General features: G+C 40.5%; 1 protein-coding gene across 4 annotated transcripts in view; it reads left to right on the top strand.

Annotated features, from left to right (window-relative positions):
- LOC142463399 (multidrug resistance-associated protein 1-like) overlaps nucleotides 1-16,608 on the top strand; it is a 92,811-nt gene extending 76,203 nt beyond the window's left edge. For all 4 annotated transcript variants that reach the window (XM_075566089.1, XM_075566090.1, XM_075566092.1 and 1 more), the window contains 11 exons: nucleotides 941-1,067; nucleotides 1,562-1,769; nucleotides 3,409-3,719; nucleotides 4,329-4,528; nucleotides 5,862-5,988; nucleotides 9,167-9,268; nucleotides 10,572-10,718; nucleotides 12,127-12,285; nucleotides 13,384-13,550; nucleotides 14,191-14,385; nucleotides 14,729-16,608. In XM_075566089.1, coding sequence (XP_075422204.1) covers nucleotides 941-1,067; nucleotides 1,562-1,769; nucleotides 3,409-3,719; nucleotides 4,329-4,528; nucleotides 5,862-5,988; nucleotides 9,167-9,268; nucleotides 10,572-10,718; nucleotides 12,127-12,285; nucleotides 13,384-13,550; nucleotides 14,191-14,385; nucleotides 14,729-14,837 — 1,852 coding nt within the window. In that variant the 3' untranslated portion in view covers nucleotides 14,838-16,608. The remainder of the gene's footprint in view (nucleotides 1-940; nucleotides 1,068-1,561; nucleotides 1,770-3,408; nucleotides 3,720-4,328; nucleotides 4,529-5,861; nucleotides 5,989-9,166; nucleotides 9,269-10,571; nucleotides 10,719-12,126; nucleotides 12,286-13,383; nucleotides 13,551-14,190; nucleotides 14,386-14,728) is intronic.
- The last annotated feature ends 417 nt before the right edge of the window (nucleotides 16,609-17,025 follow it).

The following is a 17,025-nucleotide window of genomic DNA, read 5'->3' as shown; positions in this document are numbered from 1 at the left end:
TAAAAAAACCCCAAGACCTTCCTCTAGTATTACTCTACTTATAATATGTAAACATACATTGCTTTAAGTGAAAATCCAGTGCAACGAAGGGGTTTATTACTCCGCTATATAAATAACCCGTGTTTCATATATTTACAAATGTGCCGGTGTCTAGCCACGTTCCTACTAGCTATAAATTAATAATAAACAGTGTATCCCAGTATTGTGTTTAAAATTGAAAAGTCTGTGTCTGTGTCTGTGGAGAATTAAAGTTTCAAACGGTTCAGTCCTCGTGCTGCAATCCAGAAATAACTTTCCAATGTCTGTGAAAGGTTTTTTTTTTTTTTCTCTCTCAAAATCTTAAAAATGAAAGACGTGCTACATTTTGGACCCATCCAAGGTGGAAAATAAGATATATATTGAAAAAATATATCAGTAGCATTAGATCAGGGTTGGCCAACTCCAGTCTTTAAAGCAGCAGTCCAAGCTGCCGTGTTTTTTTTTTTTGTTTTTTTTTTTTTAAATATTTTTTCCCCCCTTTAATATGTGCATCAATACAATCCACACAATAAGTAAGTAGCTAAGTTGCCAATCGATCCTTGAAGATTCGGCTCGGGGGTTCACTAAATAAATGGCTGTCAGTGCAGCAGAAGAGGACCAAAGATGCAAAGTTCTGTGGGGAAGATCATGTGACCAGGCAGTCACTAGATACAAGTGGTGCACTGCTAGAGAGAGGGCAGGGCTCAAAAAGGGGTGTGCCAGAGCCTGTTTCTGAAGACGAAGGGGATGTGACTTTGTAAATGGTTGCAATAGAAACAAAAAAGGCTTCTTACATTATAATACATTAAAAATGTCATTCAGAGTTTAAAAAAAAATGCTATAAGTATTTTCTCATAGTACAGCACTATTTTATTAAAAGACTTTTTTCTTGTCTTTAATTCGCTCTCCCCTTATCAAACAGACAACTGAGTTCATCCTCCGAAGCGAACAAGTCTTTGCATGTAAATAGCACGTCAGATTTACAGAAATCTGGAGCGGAGAAGGAGGACTGGAAGTTAACTGAAGCAGACAAGGCCCAAACCGGAGGGGTAGGGTCATCGTTGGGTTATTGGAACACCAAATGCCTGAATGGGGGGGTTTGGGGGGGCATTTGCTAAGATTTGCTGTTTATTACCTTGCAATATCAGCTACCAGACTGGAGTAAATTTCCACCAAAGTGTTAATGTTTTTCTAGTCTCACACTCTGTACATTAGTCATGTACATCTTTGTATACATGACGAACATGAAGTTGGTAGGCCAATTATCGGTCAGAGTTTACATTTTGTGATGTTTGGGGCTGTGTAGGTCGGAATAGCAATATATGGTTGTATATTTTTATATTTGTTTTTGATACATGGCGTGTACAGCATGTGCATATACGTACACACCTTATTTGTAGATGCACAAAAGAATGGATAATAGGCACGATTAGAGGGTCTGGCAGTCTTAGCCAGATTAAGGATGAATACACACATCAAGATATATATGATGTATGTACAGTATATCTTGAACCTAATACCACAATATCATACATGTTTCTAGGTGAAGATGGTGGTGTTTTGGGAATATTTGAAAGCCATCGGACTTGTCCTCACTTTTCTGAGCATCTTCCTCTTTCTGTGCAATCATGTATCCTCCTTGGCTTCCAACTATTGGCTCAGTCTGTGGACAGATGATCGGGTCATCAATGGCACCCAACAGAACACAAAAATGCGGCTGGGTGTTTATGGAGCGCTGGGAATTTCACAAGGTTTGTCCGACGTCTTCCATTTCACGTGATGTTACTAGAAACAAACAACAATCTTAATGCGATCATTTATCCATTGCCATCCTTTTCTGTAATGGGGTGCAATTGAGCCAATTGTCCTTAATAAACACAATAGGTAAAGTGATTTCTTCTTCAATCAAAGGGCCATTACCTTCATGGACCATTTAATTTTTTTTAGAACCAGAGTTACAAAAACATTGTAGAACTAGAGAGTATTTATTAATCGGGGGACCAGTAGATTGCAGTGTGCTTTAAATCCCTGGGGTTTATGATTGTAAGAACGTACACAGCGCATATATTTTGACCAGTTTAGTCGTTGAAATGTGTTGCTGGTTGTTCTTGAAGCTGGTCTACCATATAGCCTGACGTGCATGTACATGGCATGTGAAATCTGAGCGGATAAGAAGGAAAGCTGCCTCTCGTGTTCAGAAATCGCGATCAAGTGATCCCCGTTGCGTTTTGCAATCCACAAGATCAAATTGGGATAAAAAAAAATAAAAATAGGATTTCAGTGTTTCTCCAGTGACATTTTCAATATTTAGCAGTATTTGCAAGTTCACATTTCTGTATTGGTCCCATTTGTTTGACTTCTCAATGTACTATATTTTTTGCAGTTGATTTATTTATTTATAAAAATGTTTTACCAGGAAGTAATACATTGAGAGTTACCTCTCGTTTTCAAGTATGTCCTGGGCACAGAGTTATAACAATACATGGTTACATTAAATGAATAGGGTTATACAGTCAATTCACCGACATTTCATGGACAGATCGTTCTGGAAAATTGGGTACAGGGGATAAAAGGGCTAGTGAGTTTCACATTGAAGTAAAGAACCTTTAACATCACCAAATATTAGCAAATGGCTCACACCCTTTTTGGCTGCACTTCTGCTGTGCTAAAGGCTGTCCGCCTTTGGGGTGACACAGATGTACACCCCAGGGGTTCAGGTTGATGGCTTCCCTATGGGGATTGACATCTAATGTAGAGACGTCTACAGTCTAGACAGCCTTGTACGATTTGATATGTTGGTCCATTAAAAGGTATCATAGACCACAGCGTATCTTTCTATGCAGGCTGTTGATTTTCTATGCAATGATGGACATTTATCCATGAAAGGGTTGGTCTTGGGAACAGAATTGTGAAGTGTTAGCCATTTACATCTTTGTTCATTAGAGCAATTGTGCCTTAAAAAAAAAAATACGTTTCCCCCCCTTGGTGGGCATAAGGGGTTCTCTGGAGCTGAACCCTGTTAATTTCAGCTCCAGGGACCCCCTGTTCCCCGAGCGACTTGCATCTAAAGGTGATGCCGGTATCTCTCCTGTTTTAAGCGTCCCACAGGTCAATAGGAAGCTACAAGGGATGGCATAGCGGCTTCCTAATGGCCCGTGGGACCATATTGGGTGCCCAGCCAGAGCTGCTACCGGCAACACCTTCCGAGGTAAGTATCTCGGGAGGCAGGGGGTCCTGAAATCAAAGCGGGTCAGCCCCCGAGACACCCCCCCCCCCCTGCTTCAAACCCAGTGTATAAAATACATATTATTTTTTTTTAATCGAGGCAACACGTTAAGCATGGAAACGTTTTTTTTTAATTCACCGGTGTACTTTTCCACACATTTGCAGGCATTGCTGTCTTTGGATATTCTACAACTGTGTCTGTAGGGGGTGTGCTCGCTTCTCGATACCTCCACATGGACTTGCTGCACAATGTCCTCCGGTTCCCCATGAGCTTTTTTGAGCGGACACCCAGTGGGAACCTTGTCAACCGTTTCTCAAAGGAAATCGACACAATTGACTCCACGATACCCCAGATAATAAAGATGTTTATGGGGTCCTTATTTAACGTTGTAGGGGCATGCATTGTTATTCTGATTGCCACTCCTATAGCTGCTGTAATCATTCCACCACTGGGACTTGTTTACTTCTTTGTCCAGGTAAATACCCTTATTTTAAAAACAAAAAGCTGCTTGAATAGCAACTAAAAGCAAGTCCTGCCGCAGTATTAGAGATGCAGTTCCACTTAGCAACATATATTGGAGATGAATAGAAAGGGAAAACCTTCTTTGCTAATCCTTTACATTTGCATAATTATAATATGTTTAATAACTTTGCACATTTAGGCTTGTAAGTCTAACAGTGAAAATTCACATTAAATATCACACTATATATATATATATTTGCTGTTCAGGTCAGGGGACTACACTAGGAAAATGCTGCAGCAGTTCAACATTTTTTTTTAACCCTTAGTGCAGGGGGGTGGCCAACTCCAGTCCTCAAGGGCCACCAACAGGTCAGGTTTTTAGGATATCCCTGCTTTGGTGCAGGTGGCTCACTCATTGATTGGGCCACCTGTGCTGAAGCAGGGATATCCTAAAAACCTGACCTGTTGGTGGCTGTTGAGGACTGGAGTTGGCCACCCCATAGCGCAATGCTGGTCCCCCTGGATGTGACAGGGTTAACGGGGCATGTAGTTATCTAGGAAAAGCCTGTGTGTTATTTCATTCATTCTTCATGTGTTTTTTTTTTTTTAAACCTTTCCGTAGAAGTTTTACGTGGCTACGTCTCGGCAGCTGAAACGCCTGGAGTCTGTCAGCCGATCCCCTGTTTATTCCCATTTCAACGAGACTCTTCTTGGGGTCAGCGTCATCCGCGCTTTCGGGGAGCAGAAGCAATTCATACAGATTAGCGATGTCAGAGTGGATGAAAATCAGAGAGCATACTATCCCAGCATTGTGTCAAACAGGTACCTTTTATCTCTACAAAAGATGGATATCTATTTATATATATATATATATATATATATATATAATCACCCAAAACTAGGACCATGAGGCATTTTTATCCAGTCTGAACTTGCGATGATTGGCTGCTCCAGTTTTGGGTGATGTTCTTTAATTATTCCTTAATATCAGCACAATGTTCTGCTGTACAATACAAATGACGTTCATATAAACAGGCGCACAGAAAATTATTGTAGGATCAACGTTTTGGCCTCCACTGTGGCTTTTGTCGACATAGATATAGGTGTGTGTCTACATACTGTACATACAGCACATACAATACCGTACATACATAAATACATGCGGTACATACATACGGTACATGCATATGTGTATATAGATATATAGCTATATCACAGGCATGATTCAAGCACAGCACAGGAGTGGGAAAAATAATAAAGTATTTATTAAGTCCAACAAGCGAAACATTTTAGTCCGATGTTTTGGTCACAGGGGGACCCTTCTTGTGCTGGTCCTTTGGATCACTCCTGTGATCCTTACAGATTATCAGTTACCTCTCTACCTTGCACCATATCCGCCTATATAGGTATATTGTACTTACTAAAGTAAAGTACGGCCAGCTTGCCCTGATATTTATTATCGAAACTTCTGGTCTGCATGTGCTATATGTGTATTAATAAAGAAATATCTTTATTATTTTCTCTCTAATCTGTGTGTGCGCGTGTGTGTGTGTGGGGAGATCAGACAGGTTTTGGAGAATCTATAAATAACCACATAACGCAAAGTGAGGCTGCTCAGTAGCTGATGTCTTTTAACCCATTCAAGCCCACTGGTGAGTAAGGTGGGCGGCTGTACAAGCGACATAAAATACCAATAAGACGAGTGGCAGCAAATATCCTCAGGGTGTCCTTTCAAGAGCAGAAAGATCCCACATACAGTTGTGACCCTTCTTATTCCTTCTGTTACTTGTATTATCTGTGTTCCCACAGTATAGTTCGAGAAGGTACACCCTATTTCAATGATATAGCAAAGTAATTGCACAATTCTGGCATATGGTACACCAAATCCAACTGTAAATAACGAAGCCCCAAGGCACATCCAATAGGACACATTCCTAGTTAACTTCTATACGGCGTTTTTTTTTTCTTCTTAAAAATTGTCTTCTACCAGCTAGTGGTAACAAATAGATGCGTTACCTGCAAGCAGAGTTTCTGGGTTCTGCAGTTTGCGTCCCGCTGGAAAGAACAGCGACACCCCTTATTACACGTGCAGCCCCTTTCCCGTGCATTGATACCCCCTGTGTAGGTCTGTTAAGCGCATTGTGTCTGTTTGCAGGTGGTTAGCGATCCGGTTGGAGTTTGTCGGGAATTGCATAGTCCTTTTCGCCTCGCTTTTCGCAGTGGTTTCCAAGCACAGCCTCAGCCCTGGGTTGGTTGGCCTGTCCGTGTCCTACGCTTTGCAGGTAACGCAACTTAAAGCAGCAATGCTACTTTCCAACCATCTTTCCTTCTTATTTGTATAGTTGCAATGTGTAATTCTTACCTAAGCTGGCAAATGTTTTATGTTGCATCAAAACAGGGAGAACTTTGGCCAGAGGGTTGAACTAAATGACCCTTTTTCAAGAGGATATATAAGTATTTTACTGTGTATTTTTGTCGTATTGGATGTAGCATTGGGCTTCTCTGACGTATACATTTGCCACGCTCAATAGCTCTCCTTTTTGACACATATATATATATATATTTTATTGTGGCGGCTCAGGGGGTTCCCAAAAAGAGCTTACTGAGGTTCTGTGTGTTGTGTGAGAACTTTTTAGTTACCATATGCTAATGTGATGGGTAGAAAACTGCTATATTGTGGGGAAAAATTGATACGTGGCTAATACCACTTTAAATCACAGATCCAGTAGCCTTAAGGCTAAGGCACTGGCCTCTGAAGTGGAAGATCCTGGTTCAGTATGTTTTTAGAAAAGTGACGCAAGCTCACTTGTAAGTTTAGGAAGTTCCTCAGCACAGGAATTGTAGTGTCTGGAACTCCGAACGCCTATTGCAGGAAATACATTTACAGGCCAATTTTATTTTTCCTATTTGTATTGTTACCCGATGTAGCGTTCAATGTTGACGTCCCCTTGTAATAAAGCAGCAGCCTGCGCTACTCCATATGTAATTTTAAATGTTCTTTTACCTATTCCGCCCCATGGGGTTCCCGGGATATCTGCACCGGGTAAGGATTTGCCTGGTCAACGACACAGTGGGTTGGGGGTCAGACTCGATCCAGGAACCATAAGAAAGTGAGATGACGTTAAGACGTTGCGGTGGTGACTCTCTCCGCTGTATTTGTAGGAGCGGGGGGGGGGGGGGGGGGAATGTAACACTGGCACGTAAAAAAATAAAGATTGCTGCTTTTAACCTTTATGCCGGATCCCTCCAAGAGTCCTTGTATTGTATCATTTTAAGGTTAACAGTGTGTAAAAGTTTTCATGATGACGATGATGGTTTTTACATCCTGTTAAAGGATACGGCGAACGCCGTTTTAAAGCCGCAGTCAAATTTTTTTTCCCCCTTTAATATGCGTATCAATATCATCCGCAAAATGATAAGTAATTATCTAAACTGCCGATCAATCTGTTCTCATTGTGATCGATCGGCGAAGATTCGGCTCGGGGGTTCACTAAATGGCTGCAGAGGCGTATTCTGCAGTCAGTGTGACTTTGTAAATGTTTTTATTTATTTATTTATTTTTTAAAATATAAATGCTACAAGTATTTTCTCATAGTGCAGAACTTTTTTATTTAAAAAAAACAAAAAACCTTTGGATATTGCCAGAGTCTGCAGCTTTAAAGCTGTACTCCTGGCAGCATGATTTTCTTTGGAGGGGAGAGGGGGTTTAAGTAGAATTGAAGCAGTGGGTCTCCAGAGCTGCAGAGTTGATTTTCAGCACACGGGGACCCCCATGCTTCCCGAGATACTTGCCTCCCTATGGGGCGCCGGTATCTCTCTCTTTACATGTTCTGGTCAAGCTGGCCAATAGGAAGCCGCAAGAGATGACATCATGGCTTCCTATTGGCTCGTGTGAACAGTTAAGCCTCCATTTTGATATCCCCCAACTACCCCAACAGGGGCTTCTCCCGGCACCCCCTTCCGTGGTAAGTATCTCAGGAAGCAGGGGGTCCCCGGAGGTGAAATCATCCTGGTTCCGTTCCAGAGACCCCCTGCTTCCAACCGTTTTTTTTTTTTTTTTAATTTTATTATTCAAATGCCTCTTGGCCCGCTGCTGTAAGAGAGCTTTACTTCCTTGTAGTTTTTATTGAGTAGCTGGTTGCATTAAAGGTTCAAGCACTGGTAGAAATAAAGCTTCTATCATTGTGTAGTTCTTAATCTTCACACCAGTAATGTAAACGCACCATTTCTAATCCTTAGCCTTGTGCAGTTACTAGTTCTGGTTCTTGGTATACACACAAAGGAAACTGGTGTAGAAAATAAAAAAATGCAGGCTTATCAACCTAAATGCCGCTTTCCCTGATGCAGCCTGGATATAATCCACCTTTGAGTGTATTTTACGGCTTTACTTAAATATGTATACACCTCCTTATTTTTAGTTACTGTGAGTAGAGATGGGCGAAATATTTTTTGCGGATTTGGATCCGCCGCGGAATCGGCCGGTTCCTTTTTAGTCCACGGATTTCCGTGGATCAGTCTCGAAAATGGCGATCTTGTTCTCTTAAAAATCCGTCTCAGCGAATGGGGTTTTTGGATTAATCCGCCTGGATTGTAATTGTAACAATCCGTTGGCGAATTTTCCAACCGCGGGACAGATTTTGAATAAGAAATTCCGGGAAACTGGTTCGCCCATCTGTGAGCTATGCGCAGAATGTCCATCACCGCAGTGTCTGCATTATAAAGTCATAATTCTGTTAGTTAAAGTAGACCTGGTCGTATTTGAAAGACTTTTTTTTTTTTTTTTTTAATCCAGTTATGTGCTATAGTTACACGGGAAAAACTCCTTATAAAGCAATGTAGTGAGAGTCTCGCATAATAGCCCTTGGTTTCTAAGAGGAGAGTAGCAATCATTCATAAGACCAGATGTTTATCCCTTAGGCACTGGGTTGCGTTTGCAATATATTACATGGCAAGCCCCTATGGCATGAAACAGATTAATGCAGCATGGTTTTTCTATGATCATGAAAGGTGCAATTCCTCCTCCTCCATTTTTTTTTTTTTAGTCCAGTTGCTTGAGGAAGAGAGTAGAACTCTCGAAAGTTCGTCTTATAATATCAATTGTTAGTCCAAATAAAAAAAAGGTATCGCCTAATTCTAAAGTACTCATTTAATCTGTGTGTGGGTTGGGAATAGTTAACAAAGAAGCCCCAAGGCACATCCAATACAACCAATTATTTAGTTAATTTCTGTATATGTTTTTTCTTTTGATAAGCATGGGTCATTTTAGTACAATCTTTTGACCAAAACATATCAACCCTGTACCCATGTCAAAGTTACACCCCATCAGCAGGTCCTACACTTCCAGTGTTCTACTGTGTCCGTTTGTATTAGGAATTCACATTAAGTGTAGTGTATCCGAGTCACAAGTTAGTTCAATTGATATCACTACTGACTGGTTTTTATACACTGCTTTCCTCATAGGTCACAACGTACCTTAACTGGCTGGTACGAATGTCTTCTGAACTGGAAACTAATATCGTTGCCGTGGAGAGAGTCAAGGAATACTCTGAAATGAAGAAGGAGGTATATATATATATACTATGCCTGTGTGCCCGCTTCCCTCTGCACAGTTATCATGTCATGTTTAGACACATCTGTTCCGTGGTTGCTACAGTACATACCAGTTTGGTTTGTACAGCTACCACCACATTACCGCGTTCTTGCAGTTAAAGGGAATTTAGTTTAAAGAAGGGAGTCTGTGGGACACTGAGATCTGCTCTTCCACATGGCAAAATGTTCCGTTGAAGTAATATGAAGCACTTGCCTGGCAACATCTTGTCTATCATTTCTCTGTCCAAAGGCCATTCTCTGGACCAGACATTTGCTTGTAAAAGTATTTATTTTATTTATTTATAAAATGTGTTACCAGGAAGTACTGCATTGAGAGTTGCTTCTCGTTTTCAAGTATGTCCTGGGCGCAGAGTTATGATGACAAATTCATGGTTACAAATACATAGTTACATTAAGTGAGCGGTGTTATACCGTACATTATATACAAGACATTGCATGCACAGATAACGATAATACATGTTATGGGCGTATGTAACCGTTACAGACCAGATTAAAATGTGAGACCGCTTTAGTTTTGGTCGATTATTAGATTATTCCACTTGTGAGGTGCACGGTAAGAGAAGGAGGAGTGGCCGGATACTTTGCTGAACCTTGGGACCATGAACAGTCTTTTGGAGTCAGATCTCAGATGATAAGTGCTGTGTGTGGTAGGGGTGAGGAGCTTGTTCAGATAGCAGGTAGCTTGCCCAGAAAGTATTTGAAGGCAAGACAGGAAGTATGTGATACGGTATGGGCTGCAGTGAAATGGAAAAAGAATATGAAAAACTGTGTGTTAAGTGACTGCTTAACCACCCAACATGGCAATTAAAAAATCTTCTACATTTATTCAAATTATTAAATAAATGACAAAAATGTTGAGGGCAGTGTGAGGTCTGAGGGTCTTGGTGAAATGTTCACCTTAAGGCAGAGGTATGAATTGGCATTTTATATATAGTTGTTCTAATGATGGATTTTTGTAATTTGCAAATGTTTGAATACATTTATGGAGAGATTTAAAATTTACGTACTGGGGCAACCCTTAAATATTATATTTGCCCCATAAACTACCATGAAATATACCATTTTAAATTGATTTTTGGAAGGTGTCACTGAAAAATAATCAATTGTGTGGTATCATAGAGCAGCAACTTGAAAATAATATATATGTATATATTATAGAGTATTATACATTCAACTGTGATGTAAATATGCATTAATCCATTGGATTTCTTTTTTTATGGCTCACCCCACATTACCGCCATTTCTTTTTTTTAAGGCCCCATGGCGTATTCAGCAGACCACGCCAGAGGGCAACTGGCCCCATGAAGGAAAAATCGAGTTTCGAGGTTATGGCTTGCGTTACCGTGAAGATCTCGATCTGGCTTTAAAAAATATTGATGTAACTGTACATGGAGGAGAAAAGGTAATCGGCACGCAATGTGAGGACTTCTAAAAGGACCAAAATGAACTAATAGCGGTGTATTTTTTTTAAAAATTGGATTAAATGTAGTTGATTTGACACTGATAAAATATCAGGCACGTACATACTATGAAATATACATGTGTAATTCCCAATGCATCAATCCACCCTACTTAGCGCCCCCCCCGTGTAGAACTGTGTTAATTTCCGCTCCAAGTACGCCCTTGTTTCAGAGATAATGGTAAAGTTGGCAGTATTGCTTCCTGGTTTTGAAAGGACCTTTAAAGAGCCACCCAATAGGAAGCCCTAACCAGTGATGTGGCAGCTGCCTATTGGCCCAAGGTTTGGCCTGAAATTTAAACCCTGTAACGTCACGAGTGTCTAGGCAATGAGGTGATCCTGGAGCTAGTGGTTTATCTCTGGGTTACTCTCCAGTTCCTGCAACAACAAAAAAATGAGGGTAAAGAAAAAAAAAAGTAGTTGTCAGAATTGCTACTTTAATGTCTCCGTGATCACGGAATATTTTCATGATAATTATCCGCCACTCCTGTCATAAGACAGTTTGGAAACGGTTGCACGCACAGGCAACTGTGTAATCCATGCTTCTTGACTGCTCCCATCATTATCTGCAGAGATAACCGGGAAATAACAGTTACCAGGTGAGATTAGAAAAAATGTGGGACAAAAGAAAATAATCTAACATTGGAAGAAAGCAACAACATTTTTACTTTAAGGGCCATTTCATTTTACTAAGGAAGTTAACTGTATTTTGGGGGTGGGGGGGCGGGAGGGGAGTCTTTATATTTAAATGAATGAAGAAAGGAAAGTTGATCTCATAAAATATTGGCTGTGGACCGAGCCAATCATACTTGTGAAAGTCACCAGTCACAGTGGTGCCCCTGTTTGAGTAGTAATTGGACAAACGGTACTAAATACCACTTGTGAGAACATTCACGTGTCTCAGACAGGTCGGCAACCCTGCCCTTTCCCCACTATCGCTTAGCAAGCGGTGCTTCTGCTGCAGCCAGGCATTCTGGGTAATAACATGCAAATGAGCACTCGGTGAATATAATTACAAAGATAAGCTAACTGCTGTAATACAGGGGGGCTCAACTCCAGTCCTCAAGCCCCCCTCCCCCCCAAACAGGTCAGGATATCCCAGCTTTAGCACAGGTGGCTCAGTCTTTGACTGAGCCTCTGCTTGAACAACCTGTGCTGAAGCTGGGATATCCTGAAAACCAGATCTGTTTGGGGGAGCTACAGGACTGGAGTTGAGCACCCCTGCTGTAATATATAGTAGCACAAACCTGCTATGCTGAAGTGGAGACATTCCAAGAGATGCACATTAGGACCGGCTGGAGACTGAAAGCAATACATATTTTTCCTCATGCTACTTTCTGCTTTCCTGCAGGTTGGAATAGTTGGGAGAACAGGAGCAGGAAAATCCTCTCTGACCTTGGGGCTGTTCCGCATCAACGAGTCCGCGGCCGGAGAGATCATCATAGACGGAGTTAACATAGCGAGCATTGGTCTTCATGATCTCCGGTTTAGGATTACAATTATCCCACAGGTATTATTCCCTTGCACTGCAGATTTGTGTTAGTTGATACAACGGTACAGTTACAATCAAGCCGTTTGATTGGTCAGTGAGCAATTTATGGCGATTCATCAAACTTCATCTCTGTACGTGCATCACACTGACCAGTGGCTTTCTCCGTGCCACCTGACATTATTGTTACGTTGCAATTCTAACAGTTTTAGTGTGCATCCTAATGTATAGCAGTAGGAACAGGGGTGGCCAAAAAGTGGCCTGCGACTGCGTTAGGAATAGAAGCCAGATGAAGGAGCAAAACATAAATTAACTGAAAAGTCTATTAAGGAAAAGGAACAATGCGAAATCCTTCAAATTCTAAAAAATTTGTCAACGGAAACTTGCGAATATTAACAAATTTGGGAAATGAATACAATTTTAATAACGTTAAGAATTAAAAACGTCAAATCAATTTTAACCTTAAATTCAATTTGAATGTAATTATTATTTCCCATATTTGTTTGGTGAGCAGACTTTTTCGTACAGCACAGATCTGTATTGACAGACGCTCATGTGGGCGCCGTCCTCTTCCTCGAAAATCAATCGCAATATTGAGAAACTTTAACTGAAATGCGGGTTCAGAAATCGCATTGACATTTTTAAATTCAGATTTAATTTTTTTTTCTTTCTTTTCTTTTCCGAATACATGTTTATTTAAAATATTTCAAATTTTTTTTTTTTGTATTATCCAGGGTTACAAAAATAAGTTGGCTGCCCCTGTAGTAGAATATAGTGAGTGGGACTGCTCTTGCAGGAATCAGCAATGTTAGACAATAATAATGTCAGACTACTAGACAATAGACATTTGTTCCCCGCTGTTCAGTTACATTGCAAACTTGACGAGGAATGTGATCTGAGGGATGAGCTTTTAGTTGGATTAAAAACATGCGTCTTCTAGTTTGTAGCAAGGGCCTGAGTTGGTGAAGGTTTATCCACCCATCATGGTGTTGATTGAGATGTATGTAGTTGTTGATATTCATATGCGAATATGAAAATAAGGCTATGTGGAAGCTGTAACATTTTTGGGGCGTGTTTGCCTTTTTGTTTTAAACTTGAAACACATTTGTCCTCCTGTAGGATCCAGTATTGTTTTCCGGTTCCTTGAGGATGAATCTTGACCCCTTTGAGATGTACTCGGATGAGGAAATCTGGTCGTCTTTGGATCTTGCTCATCTTAAAAACTTTGTCTCGGTTCTTCCTGAGAAGCTCAATCACGAGTGTGCAGAAGGGGGAGAGAACCTCAGGTTAGAAGTCCTGTTTTTTACCTGTGTCCTCAATGTGACTTGGGTGTTAAGATCTTGAAGAGATCATTTCTTTAGCATGTCTTTTTTGTGTTTACCAATAGCCTTGGGTATCTGCTCAAAATAATGGACTGCTATGATTTTTTTAAAATCACCATTTAAATTCTTTAGCGATGATGTGCTCCATTTTGTTTGTGCAACGTTTTGTAGCTGAGCCATTCTTTGGCTTTTTTCCTTCGGTGGAGGAGTCTGTCTTTTCTTTTTTTTTTTTTTTTTTTTTTTACTTTCAATTTTTGTGCTTTCTATTCTCCTATTGACTGTCCAGCATTGAAAGGTTTTATACAGCTAAAGAATTATGATCATGTTTGGTTGTGGAAATTCTTGATTATTAGTATTATTATTATTAATATTTTATTATTTTATTATTTTTTTTATGAAAGATTACTCCCAATTCCAAGGGTTGTCCACTTTATTCAAAACGAATCCTAATTTAGGGGAGTCACTGGGTAGGGGGGATTGCATATTTTACGTAAACAAGTTACCTACGAGGGATTCAGGTTGTACACTTGGTATATCTTGTACGGTAACCACTTCCATAGCACATTTACGATATAGTTCTCTAACTTAATTTTTTGTTTGACAGTGTCGGCCAGCGTCAGCTGGTGTGCCTGGCCCGTGCTCTGCTACGTAAAACCAAAATCCTGGTGCTGGATGAAGCCACAGCCGCGGTGGACTTGGAGACAGATGGCCTCATCCAGTCGACCATTAGGAAGGAGTTTGAGGACTGCACAGTTATAACAATAGCACATCGACTCAACACCATCATGGATTATACTAGGTACAGCAACTGCATTTTCATAATGCCCAATGGCCTTGTCTGGATTCTTAAATGTTTAATCAGCACTACATAGATCACTTACCTCTAAGTTCTATACAGAATACCTATAGAGGTCCAGGGACCACAGTTTAAAAACCGAAATTAACTATTTCAGCCTAGTTCCATGAATATATCAAAAGTAATTAGCCTTTTTAAACAAAAACAAGGCTGAGACTTCTATCCTAGTATGATACATTACGGTTCATAATTCTGTATTATAGTTTTACATGCCAAGATGTCTCTGTCTAACAGACTGGACAATTTAATATTCTTAGAAGATTCACTCTTGTTCTTTCTGTTTCAGGGTTATAGTCCTTGACAGAGGTCAAATTGTGGAGTTCGATTCTCCAAGCAACCTTCTTCAAAAGAAAGGCATTTTCTATAACATGGCCAAAGATTCTGGTTTAGTTTGATTATGTACATTTTTCCTGAAGACACCCGTACTGACTGACAAGAAGAGGATTTGCCGACCAAGTTTTGGGCTGGACTACATTGCCAAACAACCGTTTCCACCTGATATATGCGGAGAAGATTGTAGAAACATTTTCTTTTCAATTTTTTTTCTAGGTTAAATCTTCTTTTCAGCTGGACAACTTGACCGTGACCGGAATGTCCAAACTCTTTATTTCATTTCATCACGGTGGTAACCTTAAACCTTGCTATTGCATAAAGTCCAAATGCATGCCATACTAATCCTTATTTAAGTAGGCATGTTATGGCATTTTAAAGGTAGAACCAATTGGAAGGTTCTGGTTTGATTTGCCATGTTTAGAGCTAAACAAATGTTTGACTATTGTTTTTTTTCGGTCCACAGTATGAACTTGTATCTTCAAATATTACCATGAACATCTTATTTTGGCAGTTCAGTAAAATTAAGGGTACTTCATGTCCATGTTGGTGCTCCAGCAAAAGACATTAGGAACAGAGCTAATGTCAACTGTCACTGAAGTATACAATGCTTGCTCCTGAAGCATCATATTCACCACAAGTCCAACTGTACTGAAGTCTCCATTTGGGAACCTTCTGTATTCCCGGACATTAGGTATCGGTTGTTGGAGTGTGTTCTGGCAGTGTCTCGTACTTGAATCAATGTTGCAGATTAAGTGGAGTTTATGCTTTCATTTTCCTGAAAGCCACCGGTAATGCAACTGGATCATGGTTCTATGCTACTGTTGTTGTAAGTGGACAGAAACTTGAGTTTTCAGAAGGTAGGCTTTGGTACAGATGGACTTCTCACATCTATAGCTTTCCAGTTGTTGCCACACTTTGTGGACCCTTATTTCAAAGAATTTAAAGAAATATTTACCACTTCACCTCTGAGAGCTGGTGTGTATAAAATCCATGATGGAGACCCAGAGTCCTACCCTACCCAGCACTTAGCTATACTCAATCTTCCACCACTATTTATATTTGCCCTGCACTCAAATGTTGTCATGTGCATATGTTTTGCATTGGAAGATGCTGATGTTTATCTGTTTCTAGAGATCAGCTAAACCTTCAATTATGTATCATATATCATGTATCATATCACGTATCATGAAGTTGAATGCTTCCTGTCGCAATGACACAGTGGTGAAAGGTAGGTTAGAACCTTCATACAAAATGGTAACACCATCTTGTATTGGTCATGTGATTTATGGCCTTGGGTGGCTGAATTGCATTGAGATTCATTGACTTCTGCTTCTTATGGAACAGCATATCCCACAGCTTCACCCTCCATCTCCTTCAGCCTAGGTGATATGCGCGGTGTGATGGATAAAATGGCAGAGCAGAGATAACTGTTGTCCAGCTCCCATGAGGGGGAAAAAAAACAGCTGTCTCAATTATTTTAAATGTCATTTTGTTTCATTGTAATGAGCTTTGTAGTTGTTGAAACATTTGAGCCTTTAAAAGTGTGTAACCTGTGTCTTTAATGGAGCAATCCACCCCTGCTACCCCCAATTGGGATTGGAACCAGAGGGACGTCCTGAGTTGAACCGCGCTATGTTCAGCTTAGGGACCCCCGTTCACGAGATACTTACAGGTGACATTACCAGTATTACATCCTGATTTTTAAAGGGGATTTAAATGGCTGTCCAATAGGAAGCCACAACTGATGACGGTGCGGCTTCCTATTGGCCCAAGATTTAGCATCCATTTTGTTTCCCCTGTAGGGAGATGTCAATTTATCTTCGGGGGGGGGGGGGGGGGGGGCTGGGACTGAAATAGCGGTATTTGGCTCTGGGGGACCCCTGGTTCCAAATCCATGTTACCAAAACAAACCTGAAGAGTGTAGGGAAACTACTCCTTTAACTGTAGGACTCCTGGACCATGTTTGCAGATACAATAGATACTAACCGTTCTTGGTGAAAAAAGTAATTTAGACTCGGAATTTACTAAGGGGAAAATTCTATATCTGCCAAAGCTGCCGTTTTCTGCTGAAAATCCTAATAGAGCACGATAGGGATTTTCAGCCCAAAACAGCCCAATGTACCTCCAAGTCTTACAGCTTCATGTGTGGGCAGCAGTTTCTTTGGACAACTCAAAGCTCCGAGATTATTCCTTTTGCTACCATGTAGCATTACACTTTTGTACTGATATATATATAACTATATCTCCAAG

This window comes from Ascaphus truei, chromosome 11, assembly GCF_040206685.1.
Source record: "Ascaphus truei isolate aAscTru1 chromosome 11, aAscTru1.hap1, whole genome shotgun sequence".
Classification (NCBI taxonomy): domain Eukaryota; kingdom Metazoa; phylum Chordata; class Amphibia; order Anura; family Ascaphidae; genus Ascaphus; species Ascaphus truei.
The sequence above is the reverse complement of the archived record's forward strand: the minus strand, read 5'-3'. Positions and strand labels throughout refer to the sequence as shown.